The sequence below is a fragment of the Cervus canadensis genome, chromosome 23, assembly GCF_019320065.1.
Source record: "Cervus canadensis isolate Bull #8, Minnesota chromosome 23, ASM1932006v1, whole genome shotgun sequence".
Lineage (NCBI taxonomy): Eukaryota > Metazoa > Chordata > Mammalia > Artiodactyla > Cervidae > Cervus > Cervus canadensis.
The window spans coordinates 2,657,123-2,681,040 of record NC_057408.1 but is presented as its reverse complement, the minus strand read 5'-3'; the positions used below and the strand labels follow the sequence as shown (position 1 = coordinate 2,681,040).

Genomic DNA, 23,918 nt, shown 5'->3' with positions numbered 1-23,918 from the left:
AACTATTTTCTTCAATCAGTAAGTGTTTCTATTTTTCACTGGTGATTTGGGTACTGTTCATAGCATGTAAGTCATCCAGGACAATCAGCAAAACCCAGAATGTGGAAAGTTCCACAAGACAGATGACCCCATTTTCTCAACAAATAAATTGTTTTTCTTGATTGGTTTTAGAAGAAGTACTTGGACCACCCTGGGAAGAATAAACTGTAGAGAAGCAGAGGTAGAAACACAGATACTAGTTAAGAGCTATGGCACTACTCTATCCAAGAAATGATAGTGAGTTGGATCAGAGTTTTAGTGGTAGAAAAGGTAAGTAGTCAGATTTGAATATACTGTATGTTGATGTTCAAGTCAAAAGAATGTGCCAATGGACTGTTACAGAGTGTGAGAGAAAAAGCTAGAAGAATGGAGTTGCCATTAGCTGAAATGTGGTGCAAAAGAAATAGGTTTTAGAGGGAAATCAGAAGTTCAGTTTGGGGTAAGTTTGAGATATGTATTAGACATCTAAGTGGTGGTCAGCTAGAAATAATGACTAAGAATTCATGGGTGAGTTCTAGGTAGGAGATACAAATTTGAGGATCTGCAGAGTATATAAATGTTTTCAAGCTATCAGAATAAGTTAGATCACCAAGGGAGTAGGTAGAGATCTCTTGCTTCAAAAATACTGTGAAATGAACAACCCCAGCATTTAGTAACTTAAAAACAATTATCATTTATTCTCATGGATCTCTAGTTGGGTGAGGGTTTGCTGATCTAGGCTGGCCTTGACTAGGGTGATTTGGTTCTGCTCCAAGTGGCTCTTCTCGCAGAACTAGTGGACTAACTCAGGCATTATTTTTTCATGGCAGTGTCAGAAGCGCAAGAAGGAAAGGAGAAATATATAAGGCCTTGTGAGGTCTAGGGGCAGAGCTGGATTAGCATTACCTCCATCTCATTCTATTGGCCAAAGCAAGACATAGCTGAACTCAAAGTCAAGGACCAGCAGAATGGGAAGGCAAAGGCACTGATACACAGAAGGGTAAAGATTCAAGTTCATTAATACAGTCTCTCACAAGTCCAAGGACTGACTCCATCCTGGGTCATTTTAACTTTAAAAGAGAAGTTTGAATTCTACATCTATGTTGTTTCCCGCATCTAATTAGGGGCTAAATGTATTACCCTAGACATAATCTTAATCATTGCAGTCTCTTGCCTAAAGAAATTTTATTGAAGGCAACCAATCTTTGACATTTGTCAAAGTAATAAAAACATTAACTCCATATTACCAGTTACAAAGAAAGTCTGTAGCAAGATAATCCAAGATGCCAAAGTGTGCCATCTTACAGTCTGAAGAGAAAAAAAGCAAAGCAAATCTTGAAGAAGCAAATGTGTCTAAGCCTGGAAAAGCAGTTTCATCCTCAACAGTATTGTCCAATAAGGTATCTAACATGAATGCATGAAATGTTATATAGACATAAACCAAGCACCAAGCAGCAAGCTCTAATTTTAGATTAGCAATAGCCAGACATTATTTTTCCAGCTACTAATAGAATACTTTATGCATTTTACCCAGTTTTTTATTTGGCGATAGATTTCTCTTTTATTGAGACAATTTTTGTTTTTTTTTTTTTTGCTACAAAATCTTTATTGTTTCCATTTAGTCCAAGGCTTGGGCAAGGGTTCCAGGTTGGTTAAAAAATAAGAAAGCCTTCTTAAATGAACAATGCAAAGAAATAGAGGAAAATGATAGCATGGAAAACAATAAAGATCTCTTCAAGAAAATTGGAGATATCAAAGGAACATTTCATGCAAAGATGAGCACAATAAAAATAAGAAATAGTTAAGGACCTAACAGAAGCAGAAGAGATTAAGAAGAGGTGCCAAGAATACACAGAAGAACTATACAAAAAAGGTCTTAATGATCCAGATAACCATGATGGTGTGGTCACTCACCTAGAGCCAGATATCCTAGAGTGTGAAGTCAAGTGGTACTTAGGAAGCATTACTGGAAACAAAGGTAGTGGAGATGATGGAATTTCATAACTCCAGCTGAGCTATTTCAAATCCTAAAATATGATACTGTTAAAGTGCTGCATTCAGTATTTCAGCAAATTTGGAAAACTTAGCAGTGGCCCCAGGACTAGGAAAGGTCAGTTTTCATTCCAATCCCAAAGAAGGGCAATGCCAAAGAATGTTCAAGCTACCACACAATTTTTCTCATTTCACATGCTAGCAAGGTAATGCTCAAAATCCTTCAAGCTATGCTTCAATAGTATGTGAACCAAGAACTTCCAAATGTATAAACTGAATTTAGAAAAGGCAGGGAACCAGAGATCAAATTGCCGACATCCATTGAATCATAGAAAAAGCAAGGGAATTCCAGAAAAACATCTACTTCTGCTTCGTTGACTATGCCAAAGCCTTTGACTGTGTGAATCACAACAAACTGTGGAAAATTTTAAAGAGATGGGAATACCAAACCACCTTACTGTCTCCCGAGAAACCTGTATACAGGTCAAGAAGCACCAGTTTAAAAAAAAAAAAAAGAAGAAGCAAGAGTTAGAACCCTACATGGAAAAACAGACTAGTTCAAAACTGGGAAAGGAGTATATCAAGGCGGTATATCGTCACTCCGCTTATTTAACATCTCTGCAGAGTGTGCGCACTCAGTTGCTTCAGTCATGTCTGACTCTTTGCAACTCTGTGGACTGTAGCCTGCTAAGCTCTTCCGTCCAGGGATTCTCCAAGCAAGAATACTGGAGCGGATTACCATGCCCTCCTCCATAAAGTCTTCCTGATCCCAGAATTGAACCCACGTCTCCTGCATCTACTGCATTCCAGGCAGATTTTTTACCCACTGAGCGCCCTGGGAAGCCCTCTATGCAGAGTATATCATGCGAAATGCTGGCCTGGATGAGTCACAAGCTGGAATCAAGATTGCCAGGAGAAACACCAACTTTGGATATGCAGATGATACCACTCTAATAGCAGAAAGTTTAGAGGAACCAAACAGCCTCTTGATGAGGGTGAAAGAGGAGTGAAAAAGCTGCCTTAAAACTCAATATCAAAAAACTAAGATCGTGGCATCTGGTCCCATTACTTCATGGCAAATAGAAGCGGAAAAGTAGAAACAGTGACAGATTTTATTTTCTTGTGCTCCAAAATCACTGCACATGGTGACTGCAGCCATGAAATTAGAAGATGCTTGCTCCTTGGAAGAAAAGCTATGACAAACCTAGACAGCATACTAAAACACAGGGACATCACTTTGCCAACAGAAGTCCATATAGTCAAAGCTATGGTTTTTCCAGTAGTCATTTACTAATGTGAGAGTTGGACCATGAAGAAGAATGTGAAGAACATTAAGTTATTTGAATGTCAAAGAATTGATGCTTTCGAATTGTGGTGCTGGAGAAGACTCTTGAGAGTCCCTTGGACAGCAAGGAGATCAAACCAGTCAATCCTAAAGGAAATCAAGCCTGAATATTCATTGGAAGGACTGATGCTGAAGCTGACACTCCACTAGTTTGGCCACCTGATGCAAAGAATTGACTTACTGGAAAAAAAAAAAAAACCCTGATGCTGGGAAAGATTGAGTACAGGAGAAGAAAGGGACAACAGAGAATGAGATGGTTGGATGGCATCACCGACTCAATGGACATGAGCTTGAGCAAACTCCAGGAGATAGTGAAGGACAGGGAAGCCTGGCAGGCTGCATTTCATGGGGCTGCAAAGAGTTAGACATGACTTAGCAACTGAACAACAACAAGGGGCACAGAGAAGGGCTTCAGACAGAAGCCCTGACATTAGGGGGGTTCCTCAAAGGCCGCTGGGCTCCAGAGACTCCTAGTCATGCTTGAGGGTGAGCCTTTTGAAGAGATATTCACCCAACCCAGCCTGGGGACCAGCCAGCTTGCAGAGGGTGGTTAGGCCGTCTCCTATCTTCTAGAAAGTGTCTCTCCAGGAAGAGAGAGACTCTGTCTCTCTCACAGAGATGGGCGTCTGTGAGGGCAGAACCCAGGCCATGCAGATCCAGAAGGGCTAGGTCAGGTTCTTCTTGAGAGAGGTGGCTTCCATAGCATCCTGGGTTTTCCTGACTCATCTTGAGATGGTTTCTGCGTGTCCTAGAAAAGGGCACAGCTGCAATGCTGGCTTTGCATTTTCAAGAGACGCTGGGCCCTCTTTTGCTTCACAGAAGTGGCCCATGTCCTCCAGAGCCACATCATTGTGGTCAGTATAGAAGCCCAGGGAGAGGTAGGTGTAGGAGGCCGGCAGATGTGTGTTGACCAGGCAGATGACGGTGGCCTCCACCTCAGTGGAATAATTCTGACGATTCTGGGGGCTTATGGTTGATCAGTAATAAGAAGCCACGCTCAAAAAAGGATGTTCGCTGGTCTTGGTGATTGGGGAGAGCTGAGTGGCTGATTCCAAGGGTTGTGACTGAAAAAAGATTGGAGGGTGGGGGCGGGGGGTACCTGGGTCTATTCCATCCAAACATTGTCAAAGCAAGAGATGCATTTATGGGACCGCTGAGCGCAGTGCCGAGACAACTATTTTATAAACACATTTTTAAAATCCCAGAATTTGAATGTTTTTGGAAGTAAGGAGATCAGAGGAACAGTTCTTTTTAAGGATATAATCTGCTGTTATCAGCTTAGTCTACAAGCCTGGATTTTTGAAAAGTGATGAATCAGATAAACTGGTACAAATACTTGTACACTATATTTTAAGCTGCTTTTGCTAGATCTAGAGATTTGGAGGACTGAAGGAGCCCTAGAGATCATAATCGCCTAATTTTATAGGTGATATAACAAAGGCCCAGAGAGGTTAACCTGATTCTTTTGACAGTAAAAGAATCAGATCATGTGAGTTGTAACGCAGTGGTGGGGACAGAGTGAGGTGACTGTGAGATGCTTTTCTCTAACCTCCACTTCAGCCATCCCCTAATCTCCAGTCATCTCTCTTTCCCCTCTCTTCAGTAACCAATAATCTAGTAAAAAAACTGTGAGTGGTGAGCAAGTCACCACTCAACCAAAGCTTCCAGACAAGGCCCCCATGTTCCCCTCCTGCCCAGCCCAGGATAGAAAACCTGGAGTGGTCACTCTCCACTTACAAGAACGACCTTCTATCTCTATCATTAGTGTCTAGAGATTTGTGAACTTTGAAAAACTGGGGGATTTGTTGGCATCCTGTTGTTTCTTTTATTCCCTTTACTTTATCTTCCTGTGTTTGTCCCTACCTGATTTGCACTTAGGGCCGATTTTGGAGATAGTGCTTATGTATATCTGTGGGAAACAATACATCTCTTCTTCCCTGTAGGCACTAACTGGTTGGCCTATTTAAGCTTAATTTCTTCTTGGGAGTTTAACTAATTATTCGTGTTTTTGGCTAGAATCTCTTCCAGCAGCTGCAACAACGGGTTTCCAAAATCCTTTCTGGGTCTAATGTGCTGCTTTTCCCTTTTTAAAGGGGAAACTGAGAAGTTCAGGAAATGAGTACTTTGCACGTGTGTGCTGTGTGCTGAGTCACTTCAGCTGTGTCCGACTCTGGCGGTCAGTGTGAGTGCTGATTGGGCCAGCTGTGTCTATTAGCTAAAATGATCAAAATTAGAATTCTTCCTTCATACAGAGACTGGGAGATAGAGGGCCTATCGTTCCTGGTGATTGCATTTTATTTTATTTCTCATTTAATTTTATTTTTTAAAGGTCAATTTCTTATTTTTTTACCTTCAGTTAGTTTTGGCTGCACTGGGTCCTCATTGCTGGGCACAGGCTTTCTCTTTCTTTTTCTCTTTCACTTTCACAATTGAAGTGAGCAGCGGCTACTCATCACTTCCGTGTGCCGCCTTCTCACTGGGATGGCTTCGCTTGCTGTGGAGAGCGGATTCTAGGCAGAGGAGCTCAGCAGTTGTGAAGTCCAGACTTAGCTCTTGCATGGCACATGGACTCTTCCCTGACCAGGGATCGACTGGTGTGCCCTACACTGGCAGGTGGATTCTTAACCACTGGACTACCAGGGAAGTCCTAGTGACTACATTTTAAAGGAGTGGCTTTCATGTCCTTGAGTCAGACACCCTTGAACAGTAGGAGATACATATATATCTCAAAGGGATAGAGGAAGGACTCACAATCATAAATCCACTTTCATAAGTGCTCTAAGAAGGTGTGGTCAGGGGCCTATTTTCAGGTGTGGGCTAGAACAAACAGTACATTTTGCGGGGAGCCTTGAGCTTTCTCAGGCAGACACTTAAAGGGGGGGCTAGGGACTTCCGTGGTGGCTCTGCCTGCCAATATAGGAGACGCGGGTTTGATCCCTAGGTTGAGAAGATCCCCTGAGGAAGGAAATGGCAACCACTCCAGTATTCTTGCCTGGGAAATCCCATGGACAGAGGAGCCTGGTAGGCTACAGTTCATGGGGTCACAAAAGAGTTGGACACAGCTTAGCAACTAAACAATAACAAGGGTCTTCCTAGGGATGAATTGAGCTGTTAGAAACTAAGTCTTTTAATATGTGGCTAGGGGATTGGATGAAATCATTTGTGTTGAGAATCTATAGTTTTTATAGGCCAAGGTTGAGTCTGATCAAGAGGAGAATGTTTCTCATCCAGTAATTTTAAGACCTGTTGTAAGGTCAGACCACCCAAGATGGCTGTTCTCTATCTCTCTGTAACCCCCTGCTCCACCAGGACCTGCTTCACCCACGCCCTACACTCACAACTGACCCAACCACACACTTACCCCAACCCCAGCCAGTGACTGTTCTTGTTGAAGGGACAGTGAAGGACATGCCCCTCTGCTGGTTTCCCTGGTAAGCCTGGTAACCAATCAGCCAAGGTGACAGCCGATTGCTCTGTAACTGGTAATCCCCCTATCCCCACCCACCAACCCCACCATTCCCCAGGAATGAAGATTGCTGCCATATCTTGCCCACCTTGGGGTGTCACTCCAGGGCCTTGCTTCTGACAATAAAATTCCTGCTCCTGCCCCCTCATCCATTAAATCATTATTTCTGTTGCAGACTCCTGCAACAGAGGAGTTTCCTTTGGTCTTGAACTCGGGCAAGCACAGGCCTTGGAGGCCTGTGGGGTGCAACTCAACCCATATTATTTCAGTTAAATTTTTATAAAAACTTTTATTTGCCTTTTTCATCTGTAAAATAGGAATTACCTATTAACATCTCATACAGCACTTGGGAGCATCTAGTACAGCGCTGTCCAAGGAAGTATTGGACAAGCCCCCATGTCATTATCAATAACCTCATTGCCACATTTAAAAAAAAATAGAAATAAACCATAAAAATGAATGTTTGCATTTTATTTACCTAGTATAATCAACACATTTCAACATGTAATCAATATTTTTAAACTATTGGGAGATTTTACGTTCTGTTTTCGTTCTGTGTATTTTACAACACCTCCGTTACGGCCAGGCACAATTCAAAAGTTCGGTAGTTACTTCCAAGTTGCCGCATTGGCTAGCGCGGGTCTACACAGCTCAGCAGACATGCCCTGCAGAGGTGAGCGTAGGGCGGGTCTTAGCCAGACGGGGCGGAGCTTCTCAGGGCGCGTTGGGGGGGCGGCGCTTCTCAGAGCGCGTTTTGGGCCTCGCCGGCTGCCGTAGGAAGCGCCGGACGTGGCGGCGCCACGTCCCCTGCCGCCTAGGGAGAGGAATCAGTTGGGCCTCCGGGTGCGTGGCCATGGCCTTTACGTTGTACTCGCTGCTGCAGGCGGCCCTTCTCTGCGTTAATGCCATCGCCGTGCTTCACGAGGAGCGCTTCCTTAAGAACAGTGAGTGGGGCGGCGGGCCGGACTGAGGGGGCGGCGGCGGAGCTCGGGGATCGCGGACCACCCGGGCAGGGACGGACGGGCGGCCAAGGGCTCGCCTCTTTTGGGGGCCTTTCCTTGGGTGGGGAAGCCGAGCCACTCTCGTCTCACAGGGGAGTGAAGATTGTTCCACAGACGCTCGCTGGGTGCCAGCCCTGAGGGGTCGGGAAGCGGAGATGGGGAGTAGAGCCGGCAACGCCCTTGCCTGCGACTAGTTTAGGTTAGGAATTTAGTACACGTTTCCAGGGCTGCTTTTAATTGTCAAAAATCTGAGGTGTGGGTTTTCAGTGAAAGAGGGAGGGGCGTGGCTCATTTTGGAGCGTGGGTAGTTTGAAGAAGGAACTGATGGAGAGTCATAGGGGTTCCTGGACTTTGGAGATAAGAGGAAAGGAAGCCTGTTGGGATTATCACAACATTCAGCCACACGCATTCCAAGAAAAGTTTATTCAGCACAGTTTACCGGGTGCCTGTGATGCGCCAGCCTAGAATCTGAGCGTACAGGGAAGACAGAAGTTATGCCTATCGGGATCTCGCAATCCAGGGAGCTCCATGCCACTTGGGCAGGCTGCTTTTTTTCTGTCTGAGGCACAGTTATGGCAGGATACTGCATGATGGTACATCATTTATCACAGCATGCGGAACATGTCAGTGTAGATCACTGAAACTCAAACCCATGAGCAAGATTGATTCGTTTCATTTATTCCTTTAGGAGAGATTTATTGAGCACAAATATGTGCCAGGCCCATGTAATAGGAGCTGAGGTTACAACAGTTATCTTACCCTTCTAATGGAAATTACTCTTAAGTAAAAACTGAAGAAGTACCAATAACAAGTATGCAGACTGTTAACAAAAGAGATGTGTTGGGACATACTAACTTGTGAGTCTTTGAAATCTTGGAGGAAATATGTCTAACCGGAAACGTGAACTGTATCAGTAAACATTAGGTGAAGGGTCAGGAAGTGAGGAGGAAAAAGCTGGTGTGAAAATTGGAAAGCAGGGCCCTAAGCAGGGCAGTGATGTGACCAGATCTGTGTTATTTGCAAGATCTTTCTGGTTACTTTATGGAGAACAGATCAGAAGTGTAGAAGAGTGGATGTGGAAAGCACCATTTCAAATAGGGCAAGTAGATATTGTGAGTATAATACACGTTGAATGGGTATAATAACAGTAATGATACCTAATGCTTAACACTGCCGTGTGCCAGGATCTGTATCCAGTGCTTTACACATGCTAACTTCTGTAACCCTTACAAGAAACCTGTGAGACAGGTACTGTTTTCATCCCTGCTTTACACTAAGTTGGAAATGAAGAAATGGTAGCTGGAAGGGAATACGGGGGATATGTTTTGTGGTGGTTTTATTTTTAGGTGTCAGCAGCAACAGTGAGAACTAGTCAGGTTCTTTTGTTAAGTCAGTGCCATGAAACATGTGGGGAGAAAGTGAACACTGAAGCAAATATACAAATATAAAAAAGACAGAAGAGATGTAAGGAGGTATTCATATGCAGCATGTGGACCTTGGTTGACTTCTACTTCACACATCAACTGTAAAAAATCATTTTGGGGGCATTTTGAAGATTCTAGTATGGACTAGATACTGGATGATATTAAGAATCACTGTACATCTTGTTAGTGTGATAAAGATGCATACTGAAATATTTAGGAGTGAAATATTATAGTACCAGTAATTTATTTTTAAAGAAATCAAGCAGAGAAAAAGATGAAGCACATAAGGCAAAAAAAAAAAAACAATCAATAATTTAAAAAATTATTTATCTATTTAATTTTGGCTATGCCCGGTCTTGGTTGCTGCGCGGGCTCTCTCTAGTTGTGGTGTGCAGGCTTCTCAGTGCAGTGGTTTCTGTTGCAAAGCGCGGGTCCTAGAGGTATGGGCTTCAATAGTTATGGCTCCCAGCCTCAAGAGCACAGGCGCAGTAGTTGTGGTGCCCGGGCTTACTTGCTCCATGGCATCTGGCTGCTTTCCAGATCAGGGATTGAGCCTGTGTCTCCTGCATTGGCAGACGGATTCTTAACCACTTGGGGCAAGTCCCCCAAGTCAACAATTACTACACAACACTGTCAATCAACTATACTCCAATATAAAATAAAATGTTTTAAAAATCATCAGTTATTAAATCTGAGTGATAAATATGTTTTAAAACTTGCATAATTAAAGATTAGAAAAAAGAATTGCTAACAGGAAGGAAATAGTAATGAGAGAAAAATAAAAGATACAAGAGAGAAATGAGGTAATTGATAGCTCAAGGATTCTGAGAAGGTGGGTGGAGATGGGACCTAAGGTACACATGGAGGAGATGGCATAACTGGGAGGTGGGATACTTTCTTTATTGAAAAAGGAGGAAAAGTTAGCTGGAGAAGCAGGAGGTTCCTAGATTTGGTGGCAGGAAGTTTTTCTCCATTCCTTACAACAAATAGGCCAATCACTGTGAGCAGGGTGAAAAGATGTAGCAGCAAGCATGACACAGCATCTTTGTTCCCAGAGAGGTAAAACAGATAAATAATTATACAGATAGTTGAGTCTAGGATAAAGGCTTTGAAGGAAGAGAACTAGGTAAGACCCATGGGAATATGACCTCCTGGTTGAATCAGGACAGTGTTAGTTCCTAAGGAAATAGCATTTAAAGCTAAGTCCTAGAAAAGGAATGGGAATTAGTGTATTTTTGGTTACCTTTCAGACTTCTAAGTGGAGATGTCATGTAGGCATTTGTGTATACAGTTCTGGTGCCCAGAAGGGAGGTTTGGGGAGGATTTACACATGGGGATTTTTACTGTTGGCTGGTAATTTCAAACCGTTGGAATGAAGGCTATTTCTCAGAGAGGTTCAAGGATTGAGTCCTGAAATTATTTATTCCTCTCAGGGTTCTTGGTTGCAAGCAGCAGAAGCTGATTCTGGCTAATTAAGGAGAAGGAAATTTAATAAAAGGCTGTTGGACAATAGAACAATGGAGCAGAGTGGAGAATCCAAATATAGACACATATTTATATGGACACTTAATTTAATAAAGGTAACAGCAGAATGTGATAGGAAGGTCCTTCAATAAATGATTCTGGGTTAACTGGATATTCAAAAAGAAGTAAATGAATCTTGACCCTCTGCTTCATGCTAAACACAAAAGTCAATTGCAAGAACATTGTAGATCTAAGTGGGAAAGGTAAAAATAAAGTTGGAAGAAAACAATTTTTTTTTTCCTGAAAGGGCCATATTAAAAATATATAGCAGGCTTTTGTAGGCCAGGAGACAGAATTGAGGTTAAGTGGGAATTAGTCATTTATAAATGTAATAACATCATTCTTTTTTCCCTGGCTTTGAGATTTAATTGACATATAACATTGTGTAAGTGTAAGACATATTTGTGATGATTTGGTACACATATATATTGCAGAATGCTTACCACAGTAAGGTTGGTTAACACATCCTTCACCTTACATAATTATCATTTTGTTGTAGATACTGTTTCAGTGAGAACATTTTAAGATTTACTTTCAGAGCAGCTTTCAAGTAAACAGTGCAGTGTTGTTAACTATGGTCACCATGCTGTACAATAGATCCCCAAAATTTGCTCATCTAATAACTTGAGAGTACCTTTTGACCAGTATCTCCTGATTTCCCCCACCACTTTGCTCCTGGCAACCGCCATACTATTGTGTCTTTCTTTGAGTTGAGTGGTTTTAGATTCCACATATAAGTGAGATAGTACAGTAGTAGTCTTCCTCTGAGTTATTTCAGTTAGCATAATGTCTTCAGGGTTCATCTTTGTTGTCACACATGTCAAGTTTTCCTTATTTGTGGCTGAATAATATTTCATTGTAAATGTACACTACATTTTCTTTATTCATTCATTTGTCAGTGGACACAGATTGTTTTCATGTCTTGGCAATTGTGAATAGTGCTGCAATGAACATAGGAGTGCAAATATCTCTTCAAGATAATGATTTCATCTCTTTTGGATAAATACCCAGAAATGGGATTACTAAATCTGTTTCTGTTTTAAATTTTTTGAGGAATCTTCATCCTACTTTCCGTAGCAGCTGTACAAATTTACATTCCTGTGGACAGTGCACAAAGGTTCCCTTTTTTGTACATCCTTGCCAGCATTTATTGTCTCTTGGTTTTTTTTAATAGCCATTCTAACAAGTGTGAGGTGATATTTCATTGTGGCTTTGACTTGCATTTCTCTGATGAATAGTGATGTTGAGTACATTTTCATGTACTTGTTGGCCATTTTTATGTCTTTGGAAAAATATCTATTCAAGTCCTCTGCCCACTTTTAACCAGATTATTTGGAAATACAATTATTAATGGAGAGCACTTCCAAAATGTTGGTATGAGAACCTCCACTGGAACCTCTTTTCTATGAAACCACTATAACTAGTGAATATTATTTAAAAAACAAACATTCAGAGTCACCGGGAATTGTCATAAGAGTATACAACATACAGAGAAACTTTTTTTTTCTGCCAAGAAAATCTACTAAAGCTCAGTAAGAGCAGTGAGACTCTCTTCCTTTTGAGCCACATCCAGTTCTCCCCCCTCCCCCACTTGGGGGGGGAAGGAAATAATAAAGATTACAGTGAAAATTAATGAAATACAGAGCAGAAAAACAATAAAGAGAATTAACAAAACTAAAGCTAGTTCTCTCAGAAGATCAACAAAATTGGCAAACATTTACCTCCACTGAGAAAAAAAGAAGACCTCAAATTACTAAAGTCAGTGATGAAAGGAGACATCACTTAGAGAATGAAAAGGATTTTAAGGGAATGGTGTGAACAACTGTATGCCAACAAATTAGATGACTTAGATGAAATGGACAAATTTCTAGAAAGATCACAAACCATTGAACTGACTGATTAGACCTATAACATGTAAAGAGATTGAGTTAGTATTTTAAAAACTTTGAACGAAGGAAAACCCAGGCTTCATTGCTGGATTCTGCCAAACATTTAAAGAAAACTTAATACCAAAATAGAGAGGAGAGAGGACATCCCAACTCATGCCTTGAGGCCAGTATTAACCTGGTATGAAAACCAGTCACAGCACAAGAAAAGAAACTCCAGACCAGTATCTCTGATGAACAGAAACACAAAAATTCTCTGCAGAACACTGGCAAACTAAACCAGGTGGGATTTACCCCAGGAGGGCAGGGTTGATTTAACCTTTTAAAATGTTTAATTCGTCATATTAGTAAAATTAAAATCACATGATTATAATAGATGCAGAAAAAAATTTGACAAAACTCCATACCCTTTCATGATAAAACATTCAAGAAACTAGGAATAGGAAAGAACTTTCTCAGTTTGATAAAGAACATCTATGAAAACCCGCCAGTGAAGGTTGTGTGAGCCTAAATAACAGAGAAGTTCCTAAAGGAGGTAGATCTTAAACAGTAAATCAGGAGACTCCCCTGGTGGTCCAGTGGCTAAGATGCCATGCTCCCAATGCAGGGGGCCTGGGTTCAGTCCCTGCTCTAAAGATCTCATGTGCTGCAACCAAGACCCAATGCAGCTGAATAAGCAAATATTAAAAAACAAAAACAAAAAACCAGTAAGTCAGATTTGCATCAATGTACAGAGAAATGAGGGCTTCTCTGGTGGCTTAGCGGTAAAGAATCTGCCTGTAGTACAGGAGACACGGGTTCAATCCCTGGGTCAGAAAATCCCCCTGGAGAAGGAAATGGCAACCCACTCCAGTAGTCTTGCCTGGGTAATCCCATGGACAGAGCAGTCTGTGAGGCTACAATGTATGGGGTTTCAAGAGTCAGACATGGCTCAGCAACTAATCCACCACCACAGAGAAATGAACAAGGTATTCCATAGGCCTTCCATATGATAGACATAGATGAGCATGGCAGTTTATAAAACATTGAAGAAACTCTATAGATACATGTTTCTATTTATATATTACTGAAAAGCATTTGTTTAATTTTGTCAAGGATTAAATGGAAATTATTGTGTTGAATTGGAAATTATATTGAACCAAGAGAGATTAGTCTAAGTATACTAGGTCTTTCACTTTAGCAGTGCTCTTTTTGATCAAGGCAATTTTTTCAAACTTATATTAGTAGAGTTCTTTGTGTGGTTTATTAGGTACTTTTACATTTATGATAGTGCTGCAAACTTGGTGACACAAAATAAAGCACATTCATTTTTCTTCATAGAAATGGAAACTGATCTCAAAGAAGCTGATGTTTGCCAGTGTCTTCAAAACTGTAGTTAATACATTTTCTTCAAAATGTATCTAGCTGAGGATTGTTGACTGAACCTGGATGGATTGCCCTTTTGTGTGTGATTTTTTGAAGTCTGGGCAGGGGAAGAACATTATGTGGTGTTTACAATTAGTAACTTTTTCTATTTAAGTTCATTCCTGAGATTGGCAGCAACAGCTGCTGGCTGGTCTTATCATTTGTTTTCTGCTGGGCCCTCCAGCTATGGACAAGAAAGCTGCAGGGTTCAGTCTTTATCCTTAAAAAAAAAAGCAAAACTCTTTAAAGCTTTGGCCAGGTTCCTTAGAAAAACAACTGACACTCTTAAGTAGCAGTTGGAGAGAAAACTATTTGTTACAGTAAAAGGTAATCCCTGGCAGATGCTCTTTCGCTGGTCAACTTTGTATTTGTCTGTGGAATATCCAGACAAATGTCTTCCTCACTCTCCCCCAAAATTCTGTTTTCTTTTTCATTCTAGACTAGAATACCATTCTATTCATAAGAATAGAGAAGCTAACATTAGCTGATAATTTACTATTTTTAAAAAATTACTTAAGTGCTGATGCTTAAATCATGGTATTCTCTACATTGTAGAGTTTTATCCTATTTTGTTGACGAGCAAGCAGTTGGAAGATACATTTTTTTCTGGGATCACTCCTCATTATGTGCACAATCCACAAAGTACTTAAAGAAGTTCTTTTTTACTATTTAAGAGACTGTGGCCCTGAATGGAAAGGATTGATAGTTTTAGCAACGATAAATTTCTAAAAAGCAGGTAAAGGAAATGAAACCAGCAACCGTCTAAAGGCAGTTGTAAAGCAATTTAAATATTCAGAGTGACTTGTGGTTGAAGCCCCTCCACTTCTGGAACCTGTCCCTGCCCGCAGTTTGTTCATGCTCTGAATTCCAGAGGGATTTCTCCAATAGAGGAGTAGCTTTACAGGTTTTCTTTTTAAATGTCATTTTTTCTTTTTTTTCAAAGCAGTGTATGTGTGTGGTTTTTAAGGTCAAAAAAGCCCTTCAACCTATAAAGAAAAATGGAAGCCTCCTGCTCCATCTCTCAACCTCCTCCGCAATTATTTTCAACTCTTTCAAGTTTTAAGTCATTGACCTACTATTGTGAAAGGGTTTAGCACAGTTGTACCATCAGTGGCACACTCATTCTTGTGTAAGCACAAATACACGTACTTCCCTTCTCCATCTCTCACGTCTCCAGCCAATTATTGGTAATAGCAGTATTCCATATTTAATATGACCATGCATGTTACAGCTGAACAGTAAAAAAAAAAATCATAATTTTATTCTTCTAGTTGATTTGTGGTTCGGTGTAGAATTCTAAATTGGAACCACTTTTTTCTAGTTTTGAGGACATTATTCCATTTAATTTTCTCATTTCCTGTATTGATGTTAAGTCTAATGCCATTCTGATTCCTGACTCTTAGTAGGTAGAAACCCTTTAGGGTATTCTCTTATCTTTGCATGCACAGTCGCTTCAGTCATGTCTGACTCTTTGCGACCCTATGTTCTGTAGCCCACCAGGCTCCTCTGTTCATGGGATTCTCCAGGCAAGAATACTGGAGTGGGTTGCTGTGCCCTCCTCCAGGGGATCTTCCCAACCCGGGGGGCCCCCGTCTCTTACATCTCCTGCATTGGCAGGAGGGTTCTTTACCACTAGCATTACCTGGGAAGCCCTTTTATCTTTAGAGGTCTGAAATTTTACAATAATGTGGCAGTCTGTGGGTCTCCTTTTCATTCATTGGGCTGTACCCTGATTGGGCCCATTTGTCCTAAAGGCTCATGTCCCTCAGTTCTGGGATATCATCTCTTAATATGTGTTTGATAATTCTTTTAAAAACTTTCACTGGAGTGTAGTTGATTTACAGCGTCTGTGTTAGTTTCGGGGGTACAGCAAAGTGAATCAGTTATATCCTTTCTTTTTTTTAGATTCCTTTCCCATATAGGCCATTACAGAGTGTTGAGTAGAGTTCCCTGTGCTATACAGCAGGTTCTTATTATCTTTTTTTTTTAATATAGTAGTGTGTATATGTTAATCCTAATATTTCCCAGATTATCCCTCCCCCATCCCTTGGTAATGATAAATTTATTTTGTACATCCATGACTGTATTTCTGCTTTGTAAATAAGTTCATTTGTATCCCCCCCCCCTTTTTTGACTCCACATATAAGTGATATCTTAATGATATGTCTTTCTGACTTCACTCAGTATAACAGACAGTCTCTAGGTCCATCCTTGTTGCTGCAAATGGCATTATTTTGTTCTTTTTTATGGCTGAATAGTATTCCATTTTATATATTCACCGTGTCATCTTTATCCATTCCTTTCTTGATGGACATTTATGTTGCTTCCATCTCCTGGCTATTGAACATTGAGGTGCTTGTATCTTTTTGAATTATGTTTTTCTCTGGGTATATGCCTAGAAGTGGGATTGCTGGATCATATGGTAATTCTATTTTTAGTTTTTAAGAAACCCCCATACTGTTCTCCATAGTGGCCTAGTGACTCTATTGGTTTACATTCCCACCAATAGTGTAAGAGGGTCCCCTTTTCTTCACACCCTCTCCAGCGTTTATTGTTTGTAGATTTTTTGATGATGGCCATTCTGACCGGTGTCAGTTAATCCCTTTTTGTAGTTTTGACTTCATTTTCTCTGATAATTAGTGATGTTGAATATCTTTCCATGTGCTTTTGGCCACCTCATTAGATAATTTTTTCCTGTTTTTCCTTTGCTTTCTGGAACTCCAGTTATTGTGACATGTTGATACTCCTTTTTTAACTTTTTTCTTGTCTTGTAGGTGTCTTAGTGTGTCAGCCTCTTTTGAACTTTTTATGCTGATAGAGCAAGAACAAGTGCTCCTTTTTTACATTCTCTTTTTCATGGCATCTTGTTCTCTGAGTTTTGTAGCTACAATAGTTTTTCTCTAAGGATGTTCATTTCCTTAAAAAATTAACTTCTTGCATTCTCTCTTCCTCAGAGCCTTCTTTTCTGGCTTTACTCTATCCTACCATGTTCAGAATCATTCCCTCTTGACTGTCAGTTCATTCTAAAGAGTAAACCCTGAGAGGCTCTTTGGAAGCTCTGTGTATATGGTTGGGATTTACTCACCAGTGGGCATCCCAGTTAAATTCGCCGTTTCATTAAAGCCCCCTGTATGTCACTAACCGAAGTCTTCCTGGGCAGCTGGTCAATTTCCAGAGTAATTGTGCAACTTCCTGTCTGCAGAATGCAAGTATTCTTATGTTCCAGACTTAACGTGATACACCAGCAGGGAAAGCGGGCAGGAGTCTGCCGCTTATGTGTGTAGACTTTAATTCAGTCCACCTTCCCTATGTGTCCCCAGGTCTGGAGCTTCCCTGCTTCAGTCTGCACTGAGAGTAAACCTGTCTCCTGAGGGGGTAAGAGAGAGCCACTGTTCCCATCAGTTCAGTCTAGGGAAGGGGAGAAGGGGATGAGCGGCGCTATCTGCTCCTGTGGGGACTTGCAGTTAGTCCTCCTGTGTTTCCAAAACTGCGGCACCCTCACTGGCATTGTGAAGTTTCTCTCGTTTTCAGGATCCTCAGCACGGTTCGCCTCCGTTTTTTGTTGTGTGCTCCCCAGAGGTGTAGGCTTCCGTTTTCTCTGCTAAGTCAGTTATTGTTCCATCTGTCTGTTGTTGTTGTTTGGATTAACTTCTCTTGCCTGGGGACTTCTTTCTTATTACTCTTGTAAGCTCAGTGGGAAGAGGATTCACTTGCCAGTGCAGGAGACACAGAAGATGCGGGTTGGATGCCTGGGTCGGGAGAGTCCCCTGGAGTAGGAAATGGCAACCCACTCCAGTATTCTTGCCTAGAAAATTCCACGGACAGAGGAGCTACAGTCCATGGGGTCGCCAAGAGTTGGACATACACTAATGTCATTATTAGTAGATTTCGGGAGAAGTGTAAGTTAAAAGCGTGTGTCCATTGATAGGGTTTAGGACATGCTACCCCCAAGTAAGTCACTGTGGTGTTGGACATCGTAAGCTGAAGGAGTTAGAGAAAACACCAGAAGCAGAGCGATCATCCCACCCTCCCCCCTCCATGCCCCTTCTTTCCTGAAAGCAGGAGATAAGTTTCTCATGTGAAAGGTGTCCTCCCCATACCAGAAGGAAGGAGACATTCTTACCCCAGAGGCAGGGAACTGAACGCCAGACAGACTGTATTACTTTATTACATTACCCGTAGCCCAAACCCCTTTTCTTGTTAGTTCTTCACAAATTTATTCTCTTGTCTAAAAGGTAGAAAAGTTTCCTGTTCTGCACACGTTTTCAGGTCTTCATTTTCTCGTGAAGACTCCCAGGTACATGTAAAACCTTAATAAACTTTGTATGCTTTTCTCCTGTCAATGTCTTTGTCAGTTTAATTTTCAGACATAACCAAGGACCCTAAGCGGGTCAAGGAAACATTCTTCCTTACAGTAACCGTTATGTTTAACTGAAACCAGGCTGCTTTCTTATGATGCAGAGTTGTTAAGTAGGTTTATATGAGTAAGACTAAACTGGTTTGGAAAATAATACACCTGTGGTGGTGGCCATTTTGTGTTTTATGTCTTTTCAAGACACTATTATTAAATAATTTTCACCACATTATAAGTAGTTAAAGGCTGGTACTACACCTTTGAACTTAGATGACAAAAAGAGAATTGCCATTTAGTGGAGAATGCTGATTTTGAGCTACCTAGAAAAGCGAGACCAGATATGTGGGAGAAAGAAATTATAGTAGAACTTGTTATATAGTAAAAGTAAATGTTGGAGAAACAGCATAAATATATTCACTTGCCAGAGATCCAGAAGTAGGAAGCAAGCAAAATGCAGGTTTGAGATTGTTTTTAACTTGGAGAGATGTGTGCATTTAATATTGGAGGATTTCTTCCTCCCTTCCTCCAAGCTACAACTGAAATGATTGGTTTGTGTTACGTTTTGTGTCTTAAAAATAAAGAAACATGGTTCTTTGGAAGTTTTATCTACGATGCTAGGGTTTACCATACCTTTCTTTATCCAAAGTTAACTCGGTTTGCTATAAATTAATCCCACAAATGTATATTAAGTACTTGCTCTGGGGTGGGGGACAAGGGAAAGGTAAAGAAAGACTAAATTTAGTTCCAGGAATTTATAATATGACTTACAATCAGTAGTTACTGTTTGGGTAAGACAAGGTTTATTATGACATAGAGGGGAATTAGGAAAGACCTTGACTTTAAAGTCAGACAGACCTGGATTCAGAAGCTGCCTTTAACATGTACAGCAGTTAGTGGGAATTGAGTGTGAATAGCAATACTTGGAGGGTTGTGGTTGATACAGGGCTAGCACGTTAATTTAAGGAGCTTCTGACTTCACTCAGTAGACGATGGAAATCATCACACATTGTGAGTTAGAAAGATCTGGCCCTTTAAGGGAGAAAGAGGTTGAGATGAAATTGCAGAGGCTTCTATTGAGAGTCTGGCCAAAGATGGTAGAGGCTGTGATATTAACCACTGTGATGGAGGTTGAGCTCTGGGAGCTCGAAACGAGTAACACTCTGTGGACTAGGAAGGCTGTGAGCGCAGGTGAGCTAGGCCTTGAAGGGTGAGCGGGAGTCAAAACATACCTACTCTATTGTGAACCTGAATTTTATATTAGTTTTATACCATAGCATATCTCAGTGTTGATGTGACAAAAAAAGCAACCATTATTTAACCTTTATTTCAACCAAGTAAGAGTTGATTAAGCAATATGAAATCTTGTTACCTGATACTTGGTTCTTTGATGTATAAAATAAAAACAACTACTCCATCTTCAGGTTAAAGGGTTAGCGTGTCAGGAATTAATTAAGCCCTGTAGTCATAGGAGATTAAAAAAATACCTAGTCATATGAGATATGAAAAGTGGACCTGAAATAAGGACAAGAGAAGGACATTGCAGAAATGAGGGTGTGTGAGCCTCTAGAAGAATGTGTAAGGCAATTAAAAAAAAAAAGAACAAATAAAGGTAAAGAAGTAATGATTTATATTATCAGCAAAATGACAGAAGGAGATAAAAGACCCATTTACTGAAAATAAGTGGAATTAGAGTTAGATAGTAGGCTAAATTCCTCACTTCAAAATTGAGAAATGAAGAAGACTGGTCACGTTAAAAAGATATACCTCTGTTGGCATGCTATGAAGGCCTATCCAAGCTGTGAACAGGTTTGTATTAACATTTCACCAGGTGAACACATGGTGAAACTTAGATGCAACACCTTTATACTAATAATTACAGTGGGTTTTATGAATTCTGAGTTGAACCAATTTATTATTCAATTTGACAATATGCTTTGGTTTTCAGTTCTGACCTGAAAAATGTTTTGTTTAAAAAAGGAGAAAGAAAAGAGTTAGGTTGTCACAGCAGTCATCTTTACTGAATTCAGTGCCATGGAATAATTTACTAGGCTGTAGTTTATTTTATAAAATTAAAAGGGAAATTAAATGTGCTGCTTATCAAAAGTAAAAAATACACTCTAAAATTTTTAAATCATATGACTATATTTTATGTCTTTAACAGAGACTCAAAGTTATGTTTTAGAAGGTGACTAATGAGGGAGCAAGGCAAGTGCATAATAAATTTTAACACAGCTAATCATCTTTATATTATGCAGTTGGCTGGGGAACAGACCAGGGAATTGGAGGATTCGGAGAAGAGCCAGGAATTAAATCTCAGCTAATGAACCTTATTCGATCTGTAAGAACCGTGATGAGAGGTAAGAAGCAAAACTAGTAGAATACGCTTTCATTTTAATTTTGTGGTTTAAGTAGCAAAACTTCCAAGCAAAACTGTCACTTTTGTAGTGGGAACTTTTTTCTACTTGACTTGGCTTTACTGCTTAAAAAGTTACTGGTTTCTTTCCTCGCTTGCCTTTTCTTTCTGTTTAAGCCAGCTGATGCAGATGGAATGTTCAGTGATGTGATGTTTCTTTGCTACCTGTATGTCACCTCTCGGGGTTGAAAGACAATAGTGTTCTTGCCTTTTAGAAATTCTTTTTGCTTCTAAGTAGAAAAATTAGCTAGAGTCCTTTAAGACTTTCAAGAGAAAAATACAGGCCCCATGTCTGTTATTTTACTAGAAAATATTTTTGAACAACTCAGGAGTTCAAAACCTTTTCTTTAAAACTATTAAAATTAGGGTCTCTTGCTATTTCTACCTCTGTCTCTCTGTTAGCTGCTTTCATCACAGCTTTGGGTAGGATGATAAATAAGTTCATTCTTCATTTAGTGATGAAGCTACAGAATCTTCTTTGCACTGTGTTTCTAATGTCAGATGTCGCTGCCAACCATGTGGGTCTACTTCTGCCTGGGTCCAGTTTGCTTGTGTTCCCAGGGCTGCTCCAGCACTATCCCCAGATTACTTTGTATTGATCTAGTTGTGCCAGTGTGACCCTTACCTCAGTCACACAAGCCCTCCTTCAGATAAGTTTTGGATTTTATGATCCAATGCATGTTTGAATGTTGCTATGTGATAAGGATTTGCAATGTGATTCTGATGACATACTGTATTTCTACCTTCCTGATGCTAGTAACTATGACTTAGTTTTTTCCTGATTTAATAATTAAATTTGTTTTTTTCTTTGCAGTGCCATTGATAATAGTAAACTCAATTGCAATTGTATTACTTTTACTATTTGGGTGAAGATCAGTGGGGGAAATGGAGACTCCGAAGAAGAGCTGTCAGCAGAAGTTATTACTTCAGTCTTTATTGAAGTATACATATCTTAGCTGGCTGTCCTTGGACTTGACAAAAATGTAAACCTGACAATAAAACCAGAGTCTCTATTTATCTGATTATTTAAAATGTTGCACTTACAGTTTTATTGTAAAAAGATCAGATCATCAGAGGCCATAACTATCGAGGATTGGAATACATTTGATTGCTGACTGCTGATAAAAGTTCATGCTATGGAAAAAGATTGTTAAAAGGGTGCAGGAATGTCACTTCTGTGTTTTTAGAGATTTCTCTCTTTGACTTCTCAGGGATGAATTTTTTTTCAAAGTTCTTGTAACTTAGTTATGATGTGAGAACGATTATCCTCCTAGATAAAATTTAAAGGATTTTTAAAATATAAAATATTAGGTAATTTGGATTGTTTTATCTTGAACTCGTTGGTTAAGTATTTTGTCTGTATACTGTCTCAGCTATGAAAAATTCAAATACATAGTAACTATTGAGGAGCAATACTCTGATTTCTGGGAGAGTTCTAATTTTGTTAAGTCGGATAGTCACATGTTGATTGTGTTTTTGTTTTAAGTTTCATTTTAAGTTGGATTCATGCATTTGTTATTTTATTAATTGGCCTGAATGATGAGACCAGATCAGTATCTACATATTTCCAAAGGTTAAAGAAAAATCTGTATAGAAAAGTCTATGCCCTTTGTAACAATGATGACTTATTTTAAAAAATCAGCATAAATAGTATCCTGCAAGAGCAATCCTAAACAATCACCATTAAACCATACTATGTAAGAAGACTTTATTGTGAAGCATTTACCTCCTCAAATTATCACGTTTCTTGGAGTAGCACATTAAGGGGTGTGATTGGTGATTCTTTGTCAGTCACTAGAGCATTCATGGTGGATAAATTGTCTTTTGTTTTGTTTTTATGCCTTAGACCATCCCATATTTGTTTACCCCATAATACTGTTTTATGCAGAAAGATTAAGACAATGTAAATGGTTTTTCTGGAAATTATTAGTTAATAATGCTTTAAAAGGGGTGGAATGGCATCTGTGTTTAAAAGAGAACATTTGTAAATAAAATTCAACTTCCAAGTCAAACACTTGTTTTTGTACCTTAGTATATACCTGTCAGTGTTAATCTTATTTTGTGTGTAATACCCACTCTGTATGTTCTTTGCTCTAAAATCATTGAGCACAGATTTAATGAGTTAATTCTTTTGAACCTGTTCAACAGCTTAAACTCAAATTCATGCATCAGATTCTTAAACTGCCTTAAAGTGCAAAATATGTTAGTTACTCCCATTAGCCAACTAATCAACTAAGGATCCCTCATAAACTTCTTTGGTTCAGCTGTAAGGCCCCCCTGCTCAGAGATCTTCCATCTCCAGCTCAGGCATGGCCAACAGGCATCTAAATATCTGCCCATAAGTCACAGAATCAGAATTGTTCATGAGTTGTGATTATTTTGGACTCCGAATACCTGTAGCGTTAGTGGTCTTGTGTTCTGACCCTGTGTCTATATGCCTATGACCTGGGATGAAGGATCTTGACTGTAGTCTGTTCATACTCAAATTCATAGCCTATTCCTTAATCAAGTGGTTTTCAAACTTCGATTGTTAACAGCAGAACTGGATTTTCAAAAGAATAATAATTTAGAAGTGTAATCCTCTAGTGTCTCCTCTAGTATTCTAAACAGATGGCAGACTTCCCTGGTGGTCCTGTAGTTAAGAATCTGCCTTGCAATGCAGGGGATGCAGGTTTGATCCTTGGCCGGGGAACTGAGATCCTGCAGGCTTTCAGGGCACCTAAGCCCATGCACCACAGTGAAGAGCCCACGGGCTGTACCGAACACCCAGCACAGCCAGAAATAAACAGATGGGAGCAGGTCCATTTTTGTATATCAGTTGAAGCAGGAATGGGACCCATAGGCCCACTGTTCAGTGTCCACTCTTAACAAGCTTCCTAACCCACTTCTATCAAACCCTAAGCTTTCAAAACTACGGTTATAAAGTATTAAAAAAAAAAAAAATCCTTGTTTATGTAGAGTAGGCATGGTAATCTGTGCCCTGTAGATATTTGTAATCACTTGTGTGTATATATGTGTGTACTCATGAAGTGACCCGAGACAAGGCAATATATTAGAGTAAAATAGGAGGCAGGGTATTGCTAGTATGCCA

The 23,918-nt window shown here is 40.1% G+C and overlaps 1 protein-coding gene across 1 annotated transcript; it reads left to right on the top strand.

Annotated features, from left to right (window-relative positions):
* The first annotated feature begins 7,563 nt into the window (after positions 1 to 7,563).
* Positions 7,564 to 22,839, top strand: IER3IP1 (immediate early response 3 interacting protein 1). Its single transcript, XM_043443772.1, has 3 exons — positions 7,564 to 7,765; positions 20,670 to 20,771; positions 21,642 to 22,839. Exons 1-3 carry the CDS (start codon positions 7,675 to 7,677, stop codon positions 21,695 to 21,697), a joined length of 249 nt encoding a protein of 82 aa, XP_043299707.1. The 5' UTR covers positions 7,564 to 7,674; the 3' UTR covers positions 21,698 to 22,839.
* Positions 22,840 to 23,918: the final 1,079 nt, after the last annotated feature.

What these genes read in the sequence shown, in the direction of transcription:
- IER3IP1 (XM_043443772.1), top strand. Translation starts at nt 7,675, where the DNA reads ATGGCCTTTACGTTGTACTCGCTGCTGCAGGCGGCCCTTCTCTGCGTT. An exon ending in GGAGCGCTTCCTTAAGAACA is followed by an intron (nt 7,766 to 20,669) that starts GTGAGTGGGGCG and finishes TATATTATGCAG; the next exon opens with TTGGCTGGGGAACAGACCAG. An exon ending in TGTAAGAACCGTGATGAGAG is followed by an intron (nt 20,772 to 21,641) that starts GTAAGAAGCAAA and finishes TTTTCTTTGCAG; the next exon opens with TGCCATTGATAATAGTAAAC.